The sequence below is a fragment of the Lutjanus erythropterus genome, chromosome 17, assembly GCF_056507025.1.
Source record: "Lutjanus erythropterus isolate fLutEry1 chromosome 17, fLutEry1.hap2, whole genome shotgun sequence".
NCBI classification, from domain to species: domain Eukaryota; kingdom Metazoa; phylum Chordata; class Actinopteri; order Lutjaniformes; family Lutjanidae; genus Lutjanus; species Lutjanus erythropterus.
Genome location: NC_139333.1, coordinates 10146355 through 10165521, shown reverse-complemented (window position 1 = coordinate 10165521; position 19167 = coordinate 10146355). Strand labels below are relative to the sequence as shown.

The following is a 19167-nucleotide window of genomic DNA, read 5'->3' as shown; positions in this document are numbered from 1 at the left end:
TTGGACCATATTACACAATGACGCCGCCACTGATCTCGTTTTAATTCATTTGATATAAACAAATTTATGTCGAGAAACCACATCTGTTTTTCTTTTCTTTTTTTTTTTTTTTTGTTCTCACACGATGTTGGTAGTGTTATGTAACTTGCTACACTGGGAGTCATCCACGATGAGGAGAGTAAAATCAGCCAGCCTCATTCATTCCCTCATCATGCTTTGTAGTAAAACTAAATGAATCCTCATGTCTGGCATTTCATAAAGGACCCACAGTTTCCTTGTTATTATAAGGAAAATTTTGCACTTTTCTTGTGAATGCCCAGTCACTGTTGATAAATGGAGCCAGCTGAGGCAATAAATTCTTCAGCACATGTTATATTGTACTTAATAATTAGTTAATAGTCATATGTTACACCAGGTGAAGTAATGGCATAATGGTATCTTCTTGTGTGCAATATCAATATTTCACTGTGGAATTTTAATTCCAGTGTGCAATAATCAGGTGTATTATCATCATTCTATGTGCCATATGAATGATGTAAATTCAACTGCTGAATCTCTTTCTATTCTATATATTGTTCCTATTTTTATAGTTCCCTTGTTTATGTTGTTCCTACTTTTATATTTCCCCGTTCATGATGTTTCCTCTCTTTAAATTGTTCTGATTTTTAAATTTCCTCTTTCTTATATTTTATTTTTTCAGACTTTGTCTTGATGCTTCTTTTTATTTTGCTATAACACCATAAATTTCTCCACTGTGGGACTAACAAAGCAATATCTTATCTTATCTAATGATTCAATAAAACATGTGCTCTTCGTGATTTAGACCAGGGGTCGGCAGCCTTTACTCTCAAAAGAGACATCTTTTGAACAAAAAAGAAAAAAAGAATCAGTCTGGAGCCACAGCTATTACATTTTTGGCAAAATTTAGATGAACAAGTGTTGAGCCACAAGCTTAGGCTATGATGCACATTTTAGTTGACAAAATATTTTAATAATATTATTAAGTATGTATTTTTATTTGGTGTGGGCTGTACATTTTTACAACAATCACTTTAGGCCTACAACAGTGGTAAATAAAATCAAGTTGTTAAAAAAGAATGATTATTCATATCCATGTAAGTTTTTGTCAAAGCCACAGGGAGCCATCGGAGAGGGGCAAAGGAGCCGCAGCAACAAAATATGTCTTTGACCCATTGCGGTAATTAACAGAATTAACGGTATTACTTAGTAATAATGCATATATGACTCATATATGGAGTCTTTATTAGTTGCTGATGTGTTTACCATTAATATTGTTCATGTCCTAAATCTTCATGAGTCATTCATTAACTCATGATGATCCACATTATTTAAGCAATAATTAATGCATATTAGTTGAACAGTATTGTAAAGTGTTAACAATGTATTCTTTGATTTTGAAACAGTAGTATTAAGGTTGTTGTTATTTACCCTTTCTGAGGCTAATGCATGGTTAAATCAATTTATGTTGTTTTAGGGGAAAAATTCCCTAAAACAACAGCTCCTCAGTCACTTCATTCTGGAGCCTGGCCTGGTAAACCAGAGGCATGTGAGATAAGTATTTTTGTCACCTAATGCTATGTTTTGGGCAAAGTAAGTAATAGCTAAAAGCTAGGGTGGTGATAACGGTGTAATTAGGGTGTGGGTGGATCACCTCTTTTTCTACCCCCTTTGCTGTCACATCTTCAGCTTTGACTATCAAACAGCCCCAGACAGCTGTACTTGCTGACATCTTCAGTCATTTTTTGTGCAATTAAACACCCAGTTACATTTTACTGCAAACTGTACTTAATATCTATTTAAAATATAAAATTTTAAACAGATGACTGTCTCAGTTTTTTTTTTTGTTTGGCTCCTCTTCAGCTCAACATATTTTAAGAATGTTCTCCAGACTTTTATGCATTACCTTACACTGAATTCATACAGGACAAAATGTGCTTTATTCTTAAGAATCCAGAACTCTGGTTTGCATGTCCCTGCTGTAAAGGACCAGTTTGTAGGATTTAGTGCCATCTACTGGTGAAATTGTAAATTGCAACCAACTGAATATGGCTTGCCTCCCCCTCCCCTTCTAAGCATGTAGGAGGAACTACTGGGGCTGTGAAACTCACATTAAATGCAAAAGGCACTCTCTAGAGTCAGTGTTTGGTTTGTCCATTCTGGGCTACTGTAGAAACATGGTGGTTTAACATGGTGGCCTCCAACGAAGAAGACACCTGTAGATATAAAGGGTTCAGAATGACAACATTTCTTATTTCAGGTGATTATATACTGATGCAAATATATTAATGTATATATTTCTGCAATCATCACCCTACTTCTTACACATTAGACCAGTGGTTCTTAACCTTGTTGGAGGTACCGAACCCCACCAGTTTCATATGTGCATTCACCGAACCCTTCATTGGTGAAAAATAAAATATGATTTTTTTCAAATTCCAGACATAGGTATATGTTTTTTTACTGGTGCACAAAATGAACCGTGCATGAATATCACCTTGTTCAAAGAACAAAACCAACACAGTGCATAAACTCACAACAAATTACATACCTGCAAATCAGTGTGACTTCTGCTGTTGCCTTTGAGAGACCAGTTCAGATATGCGTGGCTTCACCTTGGCAAGTGCCACTCTCATGTCATTTTCACAGCAAAGTCTGTTCCTTTTCTTCGTTTTTATGTCCAGCATCCTCGAAAAGGATTGCTCGCAAAGATATGTTGTAACAAATGGTACAAAAAATTCCAGGGCTTTCTTAGCAATAACTGGATACTTTTCCATTTGTCGACACCAAAACGTTGAGAGCGTTGTTGTTCTGAAGAGTTGCTGTTGAACCTGGCTCTGCTGAATTTCAATGATTTCGTCGAGGTATTCATCATTGACATCTGCTGTCTCAACAGCAAACGTGAACGGCTGTCTCACCCATGCTGGTCTAATGATTAGACCTTTTAATATATCTGTAACCTTTAGGAGTTGCATTAAAAAAAAGTGTTGTAGAAAGCTGTATTTTGAAACAAAAGTTATACAAAATAAATATAAAATACTTAAGGATTTTATTTTTCAAATTTTAACCATCTTTTTACAAAGTTAACAATCTTATAAATGTTTAAAAAATACAATAGAAAAATCTAAATTATTTCAGATAATTCTGTACAATAATATAATACACTTTTCATGGCTCATTCTTTACAAATGTAGGGCATGAATTCAGTCTACATTATTCCACATTAACGCTATTTTCAACTAGCTTCACCAGGCAAAACTAATCCCGTTGCCAGGAACATTATATTCATATACATTAGTCTTTACTGGCATCATGTCTGTTTGGCCTTCTGTACAGGAGCAGGGACATCAGCGACATTATGCAGAAACTCGTACAGCAACTTGCCATTGTTAGTATTCCCGAGTATTTCTGCTAGCTTGTCCTGGCTGAGTTTGGCCAAATCTGCCAGGCTGTCTGCATTCCTGATAAGAGCCCTGTAGTTTTTAGTATTGACGCCGGGCATTTTCAACAAGAAGTCGTAAGGTCCAGGGTTGTAGAGGTCCGCTGATTCAGCCACCATATCTGACTCGGCTGTGACCGCCTGAGCTGCTGCAGCGTCAGGCTCAGCGCGACCTTGTTTTAGATCTAGGAAGAGGTCAGCTGTGGCATGAGGGGAGGGGCACCAGAGTATACGGAGCCGAGGGAAGTGCAAGGTGAGCAAGGTGAGTTTTGAAGAAATATCATTGGACGATATCTCATGACGGAAGTCCGATCGGGCCATTAAGGAAAATGGTTTCGCCGGGTCAAACTCAATGAGTAGCACTGGTTTCTTGTAGTAGCGGGTCATGGAGAGACACTGGGTGTAGAGGCGGCCGTTCTGCAAGGAGCCAATCAGATCGCTGACGCTCTTGCGCTCAACACATGTATCCGGGGTCAGGATGTAGTCACCTACTTCTAGGGTGACAGGTTCGATGTCCAGCCCACGGCGGTGCAGCAAGGAGGGCAGCTCACTCCGGAACTCACGCATGTCCACAATGACTCGCGAGGGCTCTTTGGGCTGCTCCTGGCCTCCTGGTTATTGGACAGAAAATGGAAATTCAAAATAGTTAGACACTTGAGTGCTGCAGGAATGAGTCCTAAAACACGAAAATTAGTTAGCATATTTGCACCTCTGGTTCCCTCGTCTCGAAGTTAGTGGGCTTTTTTTTAAATGTTTTTTGGGATTAGAAGGGTGAAATAAGGTCTGTGGTAAGCTTAAGAGATTTTCAAGTTTTGTACTACGATATACAATACATCAGTAAATACCTGAGTCATGAATTTTGAAGCTTTTACATGTCTTTAAAAGGTGGTTGCTAACAAGTGGCTAAATGAGACTACAGAGGATGTCGAGGACATTAAACATCATCACGCTGAACACTTAACTCACTCACCTCACCTTAACCGACTATTCTCCAGCTGAACAAACTTATATCCAATTTAAATGTAATGCTAACATTTGTCTAACTGAAATATTAACTACTACAGCCACCCTTTATGTGGCTTGCAAGCATAGAAAATCTGCACATACTTTTTGCAGACGTTACAGGAGACTGCTGAGGCTTTAGCCATAGTTTAAACCATTATTTAAATTTTCCATTTGCAAGCCAGCGCCCATTGAAACGGAAACCTCCTGGCATGTTGTCGTTTGTTAGTCTCCTACTCACTGTTTCATCAGAGAGCACACATAAAAAAAACTGACACATTGCACTGAGCGTAGACTCAAAGTGACTTTTGACTGCTACAAAGCTTATTTTATGCACTAATTAAAATCCTAATGGATAAATCCCGTTGACTTTTTGTGGAGAGAACCACCACGATGTGTCATCCCTGCAGGAGTCTATTCAAGAAAACTTGGGAATTTTATATGGGAAGACAAAGGAAAGGAATAAAGGGAAAAAAAAGACTTACCTGCTTTTCGGGTGTTGGTGGTAGCATTAGCAGGCTCTAAGTTTCTTGCGAGATCCAAGTTGGTGTCTTCTCGCCCTTCTCTCTCCTCTGGGATGACCATAGTAGCCTTTTCCCTGCAGAGAAACACATATGAGCACCAATGGGAGGCTGACACTTCAAAGAAAGACTAACTGACAGATTATCTCAAGGTGCTTTGAGAAGAGAGAAATGGAAGAAATGGTTCTAACCTGATCAGGTGTTCGAAAGCCTTCTTTTCCTTTGACAGCGCTGTCAGGTACTTTTGTTCTTCTGTTGAGCCTCCATAGATGAGGAAATACACCCTCAGTGGTTTTCCAGGACGGCTTGCTTTGTAGATCTCCAGCTGGCGGACGAAGCTGAGTTCTGCGTCGTACAACACCACAAAACTGGGTTCCACTTCGTGCAGCACCCGCGTCAGGCTGTGGGGGTCAGTGAGGCCTTTCAGCGGGTGAATGACCATCAGCGGCTCCTTTAGGACGCCGTAGTATGCATCTGATGGTAAATCCAGCTTCACCTCTTCTTCCTCCCCTTCATCCACCTCCATTAGTTCATCTTCATCTCCACTGCTGCGCATCACCACCATTTCGTCGGTCTCCTCTTTCCCCACCATCTGGGTCAGCGTCAGGGACGGCCTTTTTTTACTCTTCGTGTTTTGTTTTGGGTTTTTTTTCTGTGCAGGCTCCTTCCCTTTGGCTCCGTTCTTAGGCCAGCCTTTGCCCTTTTTGTGAGAGTCAAGTTCAAAGGCAGCGGCTGCAGCAGAGTCATGTTTACCGATGGTGCGGTTATACAGTCGATTGAGCAGCCAGTCAGAGCTGTGCCTGATGTACTGCTGCAGCTGAGCACAAGTCCTGTCATCACTGGCACAGATCAACACACGACCTGAGGGGGACATTTTGGACAGATACACAGGCACATCGGGATCAGCTAACTAATGGTGAACTAACACCCATACTTTTACTCCATAGTCTTTCCATATACCCTGAGCAGCTGCAGAAGTAGCCCCTGGGGTACTTCTTGTTTGGAATCACTGGTTTACTGGCACACCTAAATAGAATGTGGCCATCTTTAATGTTAGTAATAACACCTGAACTTTTGCTGCTATGACAAGTTGAAATGTCTAGGGAGAAAACCTATTAATTTTCTCCAAATTCACGGGGGCTAGTTTGCCTTCACTGTGTACCCTGTCAGTACAGTTTGAGTGTGTGCTGAGTTTATGATGCACTGTAGTCTACAAAGCAGTGGCACAAGGCAGTGAAGCAGGACAAACCAGGACACCCTGAGGATGACTTTGTGAAATGTCAACTGTGTTTAGGCGGGACTCTCTGGTGGTTCTACATTTAAAATGTAATTCAAGTTGAGGAGTTTTGTTGTTTGCTATATAGAAGGGGAAAAAATTACCAAAGATCAACACACTTCCAATGAAAAACAAAAAAAAAAAAACACTTTTGCAAACTAAAGGCTGTGAACTTCTGCCAATATAGCACATTATACACACATCCATAGAATAAAGCTGACATACACATTCAACATGTTGGACCCTAAAAATGTTTCAACAGAACTGAGCTCTGACCTGGTTCATGTTGAGAGCTTTTGTTCTCCTTCTCAATCTCCTGCAGCACCTCAGTCAGAGCCTCCCACTTCGGGCTCTTCTCCAACACCAGCTCTCGCTTGATCTCTGAAACACACACACACACGCTGCCTTTAGTGGTTCCACCATCAAAACATAAGCAAGCAGAAAAACGCTGCTGATTTCTGCTCTGAAGAACATGTGGTCAGAGGTTTGTTCATTGGTTAGTTACCTGTGACAGAGGATGACTTCTGTTTCTCTGCCTCTGGTCCTACTTTGAGTTTCTTCTTGCTCTCGGGGATACGGTACACTCTACCCCGGGCGTTCACAAACATGGAGGTACTGGAGTCGAGGAACAACCACCCTGACCATCACAACAACACGTGCATCCAATAAAACAAGGATAAAGGTGATTAATCACAAAGATTAAGTGTAATTTTTCACTTCCAAGCAAGCAGCTAAGCAGCTAAGTGGATGTAGCTTACCTGAATTGGATCCAAAGGTCTTCTGGCTTGAGCGCAGCGACTCAAGCAGATTGAGGAAAGTGACACAGTCGTACTGGGTGAGGTAGAGCAGGAGAACCCTCAGTACCTTCAGGTCCTGGACCAGGGCCTTGGTCTTTGCTCCCAGTTGGTGCCACAAGGGGTCCAGGTAGTGACGGATGGTCTAGATGGGAAAAAAGCAAAATACAATCTAAAAATTTAACTCCCATACAGGTCATCAACTGAGTAACAACTACAGTGATTGGACAACAAAAGGGAGCGTGGTATTATAAGTCTTATTTTTAAGTTCACCAAGTTAGTCTGGCATGTCCGTAAACCTAAACTTGATGTAATACTTTGCCAATACAAAAGTCATCTGATGATTAGGAGTGTAACAATCCATTGATCTGGATCTATACATCAATCCAGTGGTAAACAATCTAATATGATCAACGCAAAGTGAAAACATTGATCCATATCATAATTTTTAAGATAGCCTTTATTATGAAATTCCTGTGTCACATGTCTATATTACACTTTCTGTCCAAACCCAATTAAACATTCAAATCATCTACGGTAAACTAACATTTATCTGTCAAGTGTCTGTTTCAGGTTTTAACTGAGTTGAATTTCTTCACAGAAACATCTTTGTTGCTGTAATATAAGATCAAAAATAAAATCATCTGAATTAAAATCTCTAAACGTACTACGCACTTTAATCTTCCCTGGTAAAATGTAAACACAGGTTTGTTTCATCTGATTTCAAAGAGAAACCGACCAGTAGCAGTCATTAATCTTCTTGTGGATGGTCTTGATTGCTTATGTTGCTCATATTTCAGTTTCATAACCAGTAAAAAAAAACTCCTTGTAGTAGCTTGAAATATGCCCCAGAAGCAGAAATTGCATTTTGGCATCAAATTCCACACCAAAGCAGCTTAATCTGCACTGTGACAGACCTTCTCAAAGGCGTTTCCTAGCGTGTTCTCCAGGGAGAGATCCTCAGCCTCCAGGGAAGGGTTGTAGCGTTTCAGCTCCTTCAGACAGGCACTCATGATGTCCAGGATGCAGCTCTGGATGGCCCTCATAGCCGGCGTCAATGACACGTGCAGCTCCACCACCTCCGGCTTGTGCCTGTCCAGTGCTGTGTTCACGGATGCCTGGAACCTGTTGGATGTTAAGAGAGCAAAAGTACAGAAGGATGAGGGAAGAATGCAGTCTGCTTTTCCTGCTATAACTAAATGTCTGCCGTGAAAAATGTCTACTGCGTTCCATCGTACCTGGGCCACAGGTAGAGCTTCTTTACGAAGAGGTTCCTCATCACACGCTCCACCTGGCAGAAGCCCGTGGAGAAGGCTGTGGCCTTGTCAGTGAAGGCTTTAATGAAGCCTGTCTTGTTCTTCTGTCTGAACAGACGAAGGATGAAGGCCTCCTGACACGACTCGATGATTTTATGAGCTCGATACACCAGGATGCCTGAGGGGGTCGTACAGAGGATGTTACTATAGGTTTTGCTTGCTCCTGAGACTACACAGAGAGATCAGAAAATTGAAATACCTGTAAAATATAATTAAATGTGATAGACATCAATAAATACAACATCACTTTAAAGGCTATTGATAGAAGTCCCTCTATTTTTTAGAGGTTCATTCTATGGTATATTCAGCTTTATACTTAACATTAGATGTTTTTTTTTAAAGTGAACTTAACACAATATATTATTTTCTAACATACAACTGCATATAGAACCTAAAAGTTAGACTTTTAAATGAAACAAATCAGCATTTTTGTGTTCCTCAATTGACTAGCATTTAAAACACTGGCTGATTTATCCTTTAAAGTTATTAGCTTAGCTTTAGCTGTTGTCTCGTTTGCCAAAATATAAAAAGAACTGTTAATCAATATATGAGTGACAGCATGCTCCAAAGAGTATTTTTAAATTTTGGTTTGACAGTGACACCTTTGTGTTTACATTTTTATGATGTATTGTGCCTCTAAGATTACTTTAGTTCCTGTGTAGTTCAAATGCCCCTAACCAGGCACAAGTTTACTAATCGTATGTTAAAAGATCAGCTATGTCAAAAATTAATCCTACATTAAGGTCATTTAAAACTATGTTTATTTCATCTTAATGATAACTGACATAGTATTATAGGATGCAAATAAAAGTACACCAACAAACAAAACAAAGTAACACAGACTAATAATTGTTAGATGATAATTAAGATCACAATATGTAACCAAGTAAACATGGTTTCCATTCGTCTGACCTGATACGAGATGAGCAGGGATGCGGTCAGTGAGGAAGTCAACAACCAGGATTCTGCTGGTGACAAACAGCACTCCTCCCTCAGTGTAAACATTATAGCGCTCAGTATTCTGGACGTCGCTGGTAACTGTCCTGGGCAGGTGGGTTACGCCTTCCAATCGCAACTGCTCTGTGAAATATTCCTGAGGAGGGAGGACGAGAAAGAAAGTGTCCTGTTAAACCTGCTCTAAATACTTTTACACACTGATGGTGAGAGATAACTGTAACACTCTATGAAAAATAGTGCAAGTTAAATTTGTGAGCCTGAAAAGTTTCCTGGGATTGAATTAAGTATGAAATTAATTTAACATTGCCCTATGCCTGAAATATGGCATGGTACCTGACAACTTTAAGCCCTGTAAAAAAAACCCATCTTATTGCCTTGAGCAGCATTTAAGTCACAGTAATCAAAATGTTGTAATTCTGTATTACAGTAAGCCAAACAGTCAATAGTAGTTTTATCTGCATCTACCAGTGGGCCATCACAACAACAGATAAGAATAGGTAGAATAATATGTTAATACCATTAAAAGAGAGACTTGATTTTCTCTCTTTGAAATCAATATCGGCAAAAAAAAAAAAAAAAAAAAAAAAAAGCCAATATTGCATCCCTGACTGTGAGATATATTACAGTGTAGTTTCACAATAGACAATTGAACATGTCAAAGACAGAAACGCACACAAGGTGCAAATCACAAGTTTCATCATGATAAATTATAATATTGATTCTTTGTTTAACAATAAGATATTTGGTGATTTTGCAAAGTCAGCCATCATAAATCCAGTTCGATTCAATCCGGGGCCTGCGATCGATATCAGATGATATCAGATGTCACTCAAAAAAGCAGCTTTTATTTATGACTGACCTCACACAGACATTTGTGACACAGGCATGGAAAGGGAATTTCAGAACAAAACAGTGTGTTAATATTGATTATAAACATCCATATTTGTTACTTTGCATCGACCACATTGGATTATTGAACACTGCATCGATATATAGATTCAGAATGATGTATTGTTGCACCCCTAGTAAACAATACCAGTATCGATGGTCCACTCCATTAAGTGTCCCAGTTGGCCATGAAAGTGCTTGAACATGCACAATAACACAACCCTGAAACTGGTTCTCCTAAATGAAAAGCAGTCATCAATGATTTTCCACCTGTACATTGTGAAGTGTTTTGTTCCCGTCATGTTAATGTTAGGAGAATTAGAACTCGGTGGTTGTCGTTTATTTTCAGCCTCTCAATTTTAATGACTTTTAAGAAATTTCTGAAATCAATAGCATCTACTAAGCCCTGTTGCTTACATCTCGAGTCGCACAGAAAACCTATTAGCGTTAGCATACTAGCTGTTTAGCAAAGGCGAGTTATGAAGCGTTCATAAGGGACATGTAAACTAGCTTATTTCTCACCTGTTCAGCTGTGGTTGTGTTGAGCAGAAGCACCAGGCTGTCCTGCTCTGAGTAAACCCGCATGAACTGCAGGAGCAAGCGGTCTATTCCCATTCCCTCTGCCACCACCAGCAGCCCGTCACAGCTAAACAGATTGAGAAACATCTCCGTCTCAAACTCCAGCAGAGGACCCGCCGCCATGTTGGAAACGCTAAAACAGACCTCCTGCCGCGAAAGTCTCAAAGTTCTCTTTCACTCCCAGTCATAAATGTTAAATAAAAGCAGCAAAAATCATTGTCAGAGAGTCACAAACGTACCGCTGGCATCTCTTACTCAATGTTTTGAAACTGCATATCCGGTCACGTGACACAAAGAAACCAACGAGGACGCGTACTGAGAGTGACGTTTAAGACCAATAGCTCCCTCTACTGACTCGGGGGATTGCAGCAGATTAAAAAAAACGTGTAACTTCTTTTGTATCATGCTTTTCTCTGTGAACTGTATCGTATTTTTATTTTATATACAAACAAACCCTTTAGTCTTTGTCTTGCTTTAGTCTCTGTAAATAGGCCCTTTTTCACATTCTCATACCAATGTAATTTTTTTTTTGTGAGATTTGACAGTTAACTGCACAATGGTCCTTTGTTTATATGTGATTTGTTTCTCTTTGGTCTTTTATTGCCATTATTGGATAGTATTAGTAGCAGCTGAAGAGAGACGGGGGTGGGTGGTTACAGAGTTACTTAGCTAATTATTAGCTTGCGAACTATACTATACAATATTAGCCTCGACTTACTGTTCTTTGTGCAATTTCAGATGCTGAATGAAGTTGGAAGTTGCCGCTTCTGCATCTGTAATTTTCAACTTGTCCATTTTACATACTGCAGTTCACTTTTTTGTTGACCACCTCATAGTTTTTGTACGCATAACATACTTTTAAATCTTTGGGCTTGATGTAGGGTAGCCTATGAAGTATGTTCAAGTCAAAAGGCCTAAGTGAAGCAACTGGTGTCAAAGTCCAAGTCAAGTTGCAAGTCTCTTTTGGTTTTGTCAAGTTGAGTCTAAAGTAATCAAATTTATGACCCCGGTCATTTAACTCAAGTCCAAGCCTTTGCAACTGGGGCTTTCAAATATATTTAAACGTAATCAGAATGTAGAAATGTATTAATGTAAAAATTATAATGTCCATTTTGGAAAATGGTCAGCAACAAAGTTAAAATGATTAATTTAGTTAAAGCATAAACGGCATATGTCTAAATTCCATTTCAGAGACATATTCTTCCTTACAAGAAGAAACAATAAGACCTTGTAATGTTTTGGCATAAAGTTATTCAATATCATTTCTACTTCTGACCTGTCAAATAGCTGGCTTTTAGGTGCATCAGTGAAATGATATCAGTATCAAACCAAACTCCAGTCAAACATTAATCCATTTGAGTTAACTACAGCAATAAGAGGCACACTATTAAACAATAAAATGGGTCCAGAAATGTAGGGTGCGGCGCCAATAGCTGTTTTAGTGACAGTATTAATGTGTTTTCGGCTGGATTATTCCTGTAATGCACCGACAGGAACAAAGCTGTAATATGCTTGCATAACAAAGCCTGCCAGCTGGGCTTTGTAAAACTCTGTTGTGTCAGCCCACATTTCTGTGCCGTAAGAGAGGAGGCTAAGGGGACCAGAATAGGTCTGTGAACGACACAGAGGAGCAGGACGGTGCTGAGCCCACCACCACCCCCAGCACACAAACGCACACACAGAAACTCACAGAGGCATGGGCATGAGTCATCATAGTTTTGAGACTTCGGGCTTGAATTTATCCACTTTGATGTTTACATCTGTCACTCATCCGCTGTGATGTGTTGACTCTGCATGGGGCCAGATTATATAAAACAACACACTGGACCCTTCAGTAGGACTCAGTATAATTAAATTATCTGGACAATGCGCTCTGTCTTTCTTCTCACCTCGTCCTATTCTGCAAAGTTAGTTCGAGTTGCCCTTCCAATGACACAGGAAACTCTGAGCGCGTGTGCATGTGTGTGTGTGTGTGTGCTTGTGTTAACACTGTCGATTGGATCTGTCAGGAAAACTAATTTCTTTTAATATCCTGATTTTGAATAAATGAGGGGTGAAGGACTGTTGCAGGAATTAAGTAAGCATATTAATTAAAAGTCTTATTTCAGTGACTCGTCCATCACTAATGAACTTCATTAATGCTGTCAACAAGTAGAAGAGTCATATGGAAAGTCTTAAATAGCAGAGTATAATTACTGTATGGCCAAATCTCAACATCAGTGGTCGACCTATAGTGGTCACAAGTACATTTACTGAAGTTTTCATGTCTTTGTACTTTACTTTAATATATTCATTTTATGCTACTTTATATTTCTACTCCACAACATGTTATTGGAAATATTTAACTTTTTACTCTGTTTCATGCAGGCCATTTGATTGCTGAAGTCACAAGTTACCTTGCAGATTAAAATCTTACATAACAAACATATGATTATAAAATATAGAGATTAATTCAGTGATTTCCAACCTGCATGTTTGATTGCCAGTTTCCCCACAGAAAGTACTGTTATATTTTTAAAATATTACTCAATTAAAATTACATTAAAGTACAAATTAGTCTTAAAAATTACTCAGAGTATTAGTTACTTTTAAACTGTTGATGTTTAATGCCAACTTTTGAATTTTTCATCTGTATGTCATGATTTTCATTGTCCGCATTACTACCAGATAACCTTATGACTACAAAAATGCAATGTTTGGATATTAAGTCAAATTGTTCTCGGTATCAATTATGATTTGAAAAGTAACTAAGTAGATTACATAGTGTAATGCATACTTAAGTCTGGGTAAAAGTACAGACTTGAAATTATACTGACAAAAGTACAAGTACTGCAAGAAACTACTTAATAACAGTGATTTAAGTATTTGTAAGTAGTTACTTCCACCCCTGATGTGAGGCTAGTTTCTCCTGTCAGTGCCCTTGACCAAGGCAGTGGCTTAGAACCGAAGTTTGTCCCGGGGTCAGCGCCCACTGCTTAGGGTGGGCTAATGGATTAATAAATCAAAACTTTTAAACATGTTTGATGCTATTTCAAGATAATAATTTTTATGTCTCCTAAAGGTTCTGCAAAAGTTCTGGGAACATAATGGAAGGACCTAAATAGGATCAACAAAAAACAATTACAGGTCGGTCCATTGAAGGTTCTGGTAAGGTCACTAAATGTTCTGCAAAAATTATGGAAATGTAGAGACTTGGAAGAACGTCCAATGATAACAGAACATCCTGAATCCTGAAACATCCTGAAAGTCAGCCAAATAACGTCCCCCTATCAATTAAAGAACTCAACATCGTGACCGTTCTGGGGATGTTACAAGGCGACGCCCCTTACACCTTACTTTGCGAGCCAGCTGGATTCACAAGATCAGGCGAGAATCCATCTTGACAGGCTTCAAGTTGCGTTGGCTTCGAGTTTTTGTGCAGACGAGTTGTGTTCTCACCAAAAGTGGTGCATCCAATCAACGTTTTGGCAGCTACAGGTGCGGTTTGAGGTGTGACAACAGCAAAAGGCGTCAATGGAAACGACTTGTCTCAAACAAACAACGGCAGCTCCTGAAGAGGTTATCACAGATACTGCAATAGCATCAGTTATATCAAAACTGAAGAGTATTTCTTGGCACTGAAGGCTTTTCTCCATGGAAAAGATGTTTTCACTCTTCTCTCGACCAGCTTTGGCAAGAGTTTCATCTGAAGTTAGCCCATGTCACACAGATGGTTCATCCAATCACCTGCCAAGAGTTTTTTTTTTTTTTTTAAGTGCTTGCCCTTTTCCAAACAGTTTCAAAGGATGACTTCCCACATGGTTCTGTTTGATAAACTGTCTGGTGTGTCAGGTTACTTTGCACCAGCAGAGATGTTCTGAGAGCATACTGAGAACATGCAATATCTAGATGGGATGGTACCAGAAACATTCCCAGAATGCCCTGAATGTTCCCTGAAAGTCCACCAAATGGCGTTCCCCTGCCTTTTTAATGAAAGTCACACCATGATTCATCCATCCATATGACCTCACAGTGAAAATTTCTCAGATACAGTGGTAGAGAGAAAAAGAATTTTTAGAAATGCCCTGAGACTCCAGCCAACATCAAAGGTGACCCTGAAGGTAGCAGGAGACGCAACACTGCCTCACCTGAACGGTGTAATGCTACTGGGGAGGTTTATAGGTGCCTTCAGCAGAAACTGACAACTTGTTAGAAGTGAGGGCAAAGCTAGAGGAAGCTCAGCACGAAAAGAAAATTGAGACTCAGCTTGAAAGGGTCAGGTGAGGTTGTTGCCGAGATATATGAGGTTAGGAACGAGATTTGGATTTTCATTCAACTGTAAAACAGAAAAAAAAAAATGCAGGAAAAGTCACACAGTGAAACTCTTGAGTCTCCAAAATGTTTTTTAAAGCTTTCTTTTTGGCTTGAAAACCATGTTCAGTTTATCCACTTGTTTTTGAGAGTGATTCATTGGCTAAAAAATGGCTGCCTCTTTGATTACATGGAGTCATTTGGTCTTTTTAAAGAAACATAAAAAAGATCCGTCAAAGCATCTCTCCAGTGATATTCTGTCAAAAACGCTCCCTTGATCACTTTAAACACTGCAATTTTACATCTGATGTGATATCAAGAGTGTCAAAGTTAGACAGCAAATGACAGATTGTACTAAGAGAAAAAAAAAGTGCTACACCTCTTCAATGGAACAGCACAAAAATGTTGGACAACTGAGTGCACAGAGAAGAAATGACTCCTGGAGGATTAAAGCAATGCACTGTCATGAACAAGCCTATAGAGAGCAGTGGAGCGCTTTGTTCCCGCACATCTCTTCCTTCAGACAAGTCTACCTCTGGGCTGATCTGTGTGTGAGAACGATAGCTTGCGTCCATCCGGCCTCTTCTGGGAGACAATCAGCAGCTTCACGTCAGGATGAGAACGTGAAGCCGACAGTTGGGATGGAGCGGTAACACAACGCCATTAGGGCTGACAAGAGAGAGAAAGGGGGAAAAAGAAGCAGCATAATTGATTCTGCTATTATTACAGTTTTATGGTACATGAAATTGAATGAAATGATGCAGAAATGTGCTTGGAGGAACCAGCATGTTTCCATGGAGGGAGCGCCGGGTCGGTTGGCACATGTGAGGGATTGCGGGCGAAAACTGTTCATCCGCTTCTCTTTGCACCAAGCGAGATGAGTAAAAGTGTTCGTTTGGCAGCCGATGTGCATCCTGATATCATGGATGGTGTGGCACATTGTAAATGAGAGGAGAACAGCTTGAAATTGATGGCAGGCTGGAGGATAAAATAAGACAAGATATTTAACACTGCTTGCCTGACTGCCGTGTAGGAGGGAAAGAGAGAGAAAGAGAGAGAAGAGAAAACAACTACAGGCCCGGTACATCCCTCCAGCCCTCATTAGGAAAAGAGAGCGGCAGCAGGGTTTTGTTGTAAATGGAGGGCTAAGCCCGAGAGCCAACAAGGCTCTAAGGGCCAAACTCAGTGCCTCTGGAGGTTAACACACAAACAGTTTAAAGGAGTAGCTCATCATTTTAGGAAATACGCTTAATAGCTTTCTTGCTGAGAGTTAGATGAAAGAGATTGAGGCCACTCTCTTGTTGGTATGTTAAAGATAAAGCTAGAGTCAGCATCCAGTTAGCTTAGCATAAAGAGTGTAAATGGAGGGAAATCTTGCCTTGCTCTGTCCACCAGCACCTCTAGGCTACAGCTCTATAACCACTAACTCTAACCCTAAAGTTAATGCTAGTCACAAGGGCTAGAGCTTACAGTTGCTTGGCAACACCCCTCTTTCACATCAGCACCGATGTAATCGTCCCATATTTTAAATCATAAATGTAATGAACATGCTTGAAATTATTGTGACACTAAGAACAAATTACTGGATAATGTGGGCCAAACACTGGCGCTGACCTGAGGTCTGCCCCACATTTCTGCTCCGATTCTCTGGAGGCACTGAATCTGGGGGAAAATCGAGCCGAAACTCCTGAATCGTGGGGCCAGTGTTAAAGGACCAGCGTGTGTGACAGGACACAACACAAGATCCCAGCAGGATGAAGGGAGGAGGAAACTGTGTTTATACTGAAGATGCTTCATGCTTACACAATCACATTGGACAATATTTCACACAATATAACAATAGTTTGTTGATGTCGACCATATTACCATCACCATCTTGTTGCTCATGTTTACATTCAACCTGATGCAAATTCAAAAAAATGCACTACAGTATTATTTGCATATATGTATAGAAATAACCATATATTTTATTTTATTTTAATTTATTCCTTTGTTTTTGTTGTGCAACCCTATGTTGTATAATGACAAATAAATTACCTTGATACCTTAATTACTGTGGTGGCAGAATAAAACTGAATACATTCCCCCGACAGTGAGAGAACAGAACAAAAAGTCCCTTTGATGGATTAAATTAGCCTGTGTAAATGTAGAAGTTTTTCTACACTGGTGTGGAGTGCTAGTTTGAAATTGGCTTTCACAGCATTTGGGAAAAAAAACATTAACGTTTTTATGTGACCTCAAAAGTGTGGACGTGAAAGTTCGGTTTAGTAATTAAGCTCAGCCGCCATTACTTGCAATTCATGATTTGATTTTTTTTTTTGCTTTGTAATCAGTTGAAATACACCATTTCATAAAAATCTGAAACACATCAAATTATAAAAGTGAAACTTCTGCCAGGAAACATGCAGAGCACCCAGCCCAGATAGCAAGAGATCAGCTGCACACCACATGCAGACACTGTTTTCAGAGGTTACTTGTCAGTCAGTTGTTGCTTAGAATATAAATGTGTGGACTAAGTGGACATAAATTACATTGCAATTAATTTTATTGGATTTAGAGATGTCTGCCTATTGGAGAAAACTAACATCTCAGCTGACATCTCTACAGTCGATATCTGTATTTTTGATTCTGGGGTAAACTGTCCCTTTATGGTTCTGTCTGATTAATCCCTGGTGCAAAAGAGCAACATGCACATTTTGTGTCTGTTTTGTTAAGGCTTTTGGAAAGATTTTATATCTTAAAGGGAAAATGAAAAGAATGACCTCCATCACGTCTTCATAGAGTATTTCTCAAATAATATGAGCTGTTCTGTCTAGTGTGTTAATAATTAAGGCACCAGGCCAAGATCACGCCTCGGGTTGAACCAACTAACTCAGGGTCAAATTGTGAAAAGTGTGACTCACTGAAAGCCTTTCAGCGCTAAGAGCAGTCACGAATTTTCCAAAACTGTGTGAGCACAGCAGAGCTTCAGTGGAATTAAAAGTACTCCAGCTGCACAGAAGATGGCTGCTGCTGCCGGCTCTACGCGTATAGCATTTCAGGCTGTCATGACCCTTGTTACGCCAGCACCTTAGCGGAATGTGACTAAAGATTATGGTGCTTAGAAATGGCAGAGTGGCGCCGCTGCATGTTCGCAAATTGAGATTATTACAGAACACCCTCAGTGCACTGAAATATAGATGAGAGAGAGGAACATTTTGGCACTCAGAGCTGGGTCAAGCTGCACCAGTCAAGCAGCCCCTGTAATGCTCAACCATAATGACACACACAGAAGTAATTTCTTTGTTTGCGTAATGGTGGGAGCTGATTACCAAAAGCAAAGAGACCTACGTTTTTTCCCGGGCTGCAATTTGCATGTATTATCAGTGACAAAACAAGTGACTAAACATTATAGCAGTGAAGAAAAAGCACTCTCCCGTGGTCAAACACAGCATGCAAAAGAAGCTGAAGAAATGAGATGAAAAATTTCTTTTGAAGCAAATGTATGGCTTTTATAAGAGGCATGAACAAGGCTTGCTGCCTGTCACATCCACTTTAGCGAATCACTGTGACAGCGGACGCCAATAAAGAGGACGGGAATGTGGCGTTTGTGAGAAAAGATGAGACAGAGGAACAGAGGGGAGAGCTGAGGGAGAGGAAAAGACAATAACAGGAAGTGAAAGAGTCAGACACAGAGAGACAGATAAACAAATTTTTGCTGCCTGTAATGTTTGGCGAACCAGCACAACGGCTGGCTTTGTCAAATGGGCATATTAGATGAATAATTCAAGGCGGCTGGCAGACTGGAGGTTTGGAGGATGGTGTCAGTAGGTGACAGGGGAGACACGTTACAGGCTGGAGTGGATGTCAGTGATGCATTAGAGGGAATGGCTGCGACGTGCGTGTGTGTGTGTGTGTGTGGAGAAACACATGAGGCTTGTCGGTGAGAATATGAGAAAAAGATACAGAGCGAAGAAGGGATAATGTGTTTGCGAGATTTGGAAGCAGGCGTAAACAGAGAAATACCCACACTGCAGAGGGACTCACATGCAGAGTTTTCAGGATCCATTAGCATATCTTGCTCAGTCCCTCTCATGAGCGATCATGT

The 19167-nt window shown here is 40.1% G+C and overlaps 1 protein-coding gene across 1 annotated transcript; it reads right to left on the bottom strand.

The window, feature by feature from the left end:
- Positions 1-3063: 3063 nt before the first annotated feature.
- On the bottom strand, positions 3064-11063 carry ercc4 (excision repair cross-complementation group 4). Its single transcript, XM_084741598.1, has 10 exons — positions 10734-11063; positions 9279-9459; positions 8289-8484; positions 7968-8175; positions 7015-7195; positions 6762-6893; positions 6533-6637; positions 5172-5841; positions 4945-5057; positions 3064-4068 (listed from the first exon to the last, which is right to left on the bottom strand). The coding sequence occupies exons 1-10, from the start codon at positions 10911-10913 to the stop codon at positions 3329-3331; spliced, it is 2706 nt and encodes a 901-aa protein (XP_084597724.1). The 5' UTR covers positions 10914-11063; the 3' UTR covers positions 3064-3328.
- Between the last annotated feature and the right edge of the window lie 8104 nt (positions 11064-19167).

What these genes read in the sequence shown, in the direction of transcription:
- ercc4 (XM_084741598.1), bottom strand. Translation starts at nt 10,913, where the DNA reads ATGGCGGCGGGTCCTCTGCTGGAGTTTGAGACGGAGATGTTTCTCAAT. An exon ending in ACACAACCACAGCTGAACAG is followed by an intron (nt 9,460 to 10,733) that starts GTGAGAAATAAG and finishes CTCCCTCCTCAG; the next exon opens with GAATATTTCACAGAGCAGTT. An exon ending in GACCTTTGGATCCAATTCAG is followed by an intron (nt 6,894 to 7,014) that starts GTAAGCTACATC and finishes TGTGATGGTCAG; the next exon opens with GGTGGTTGTTCCTCGACTCC.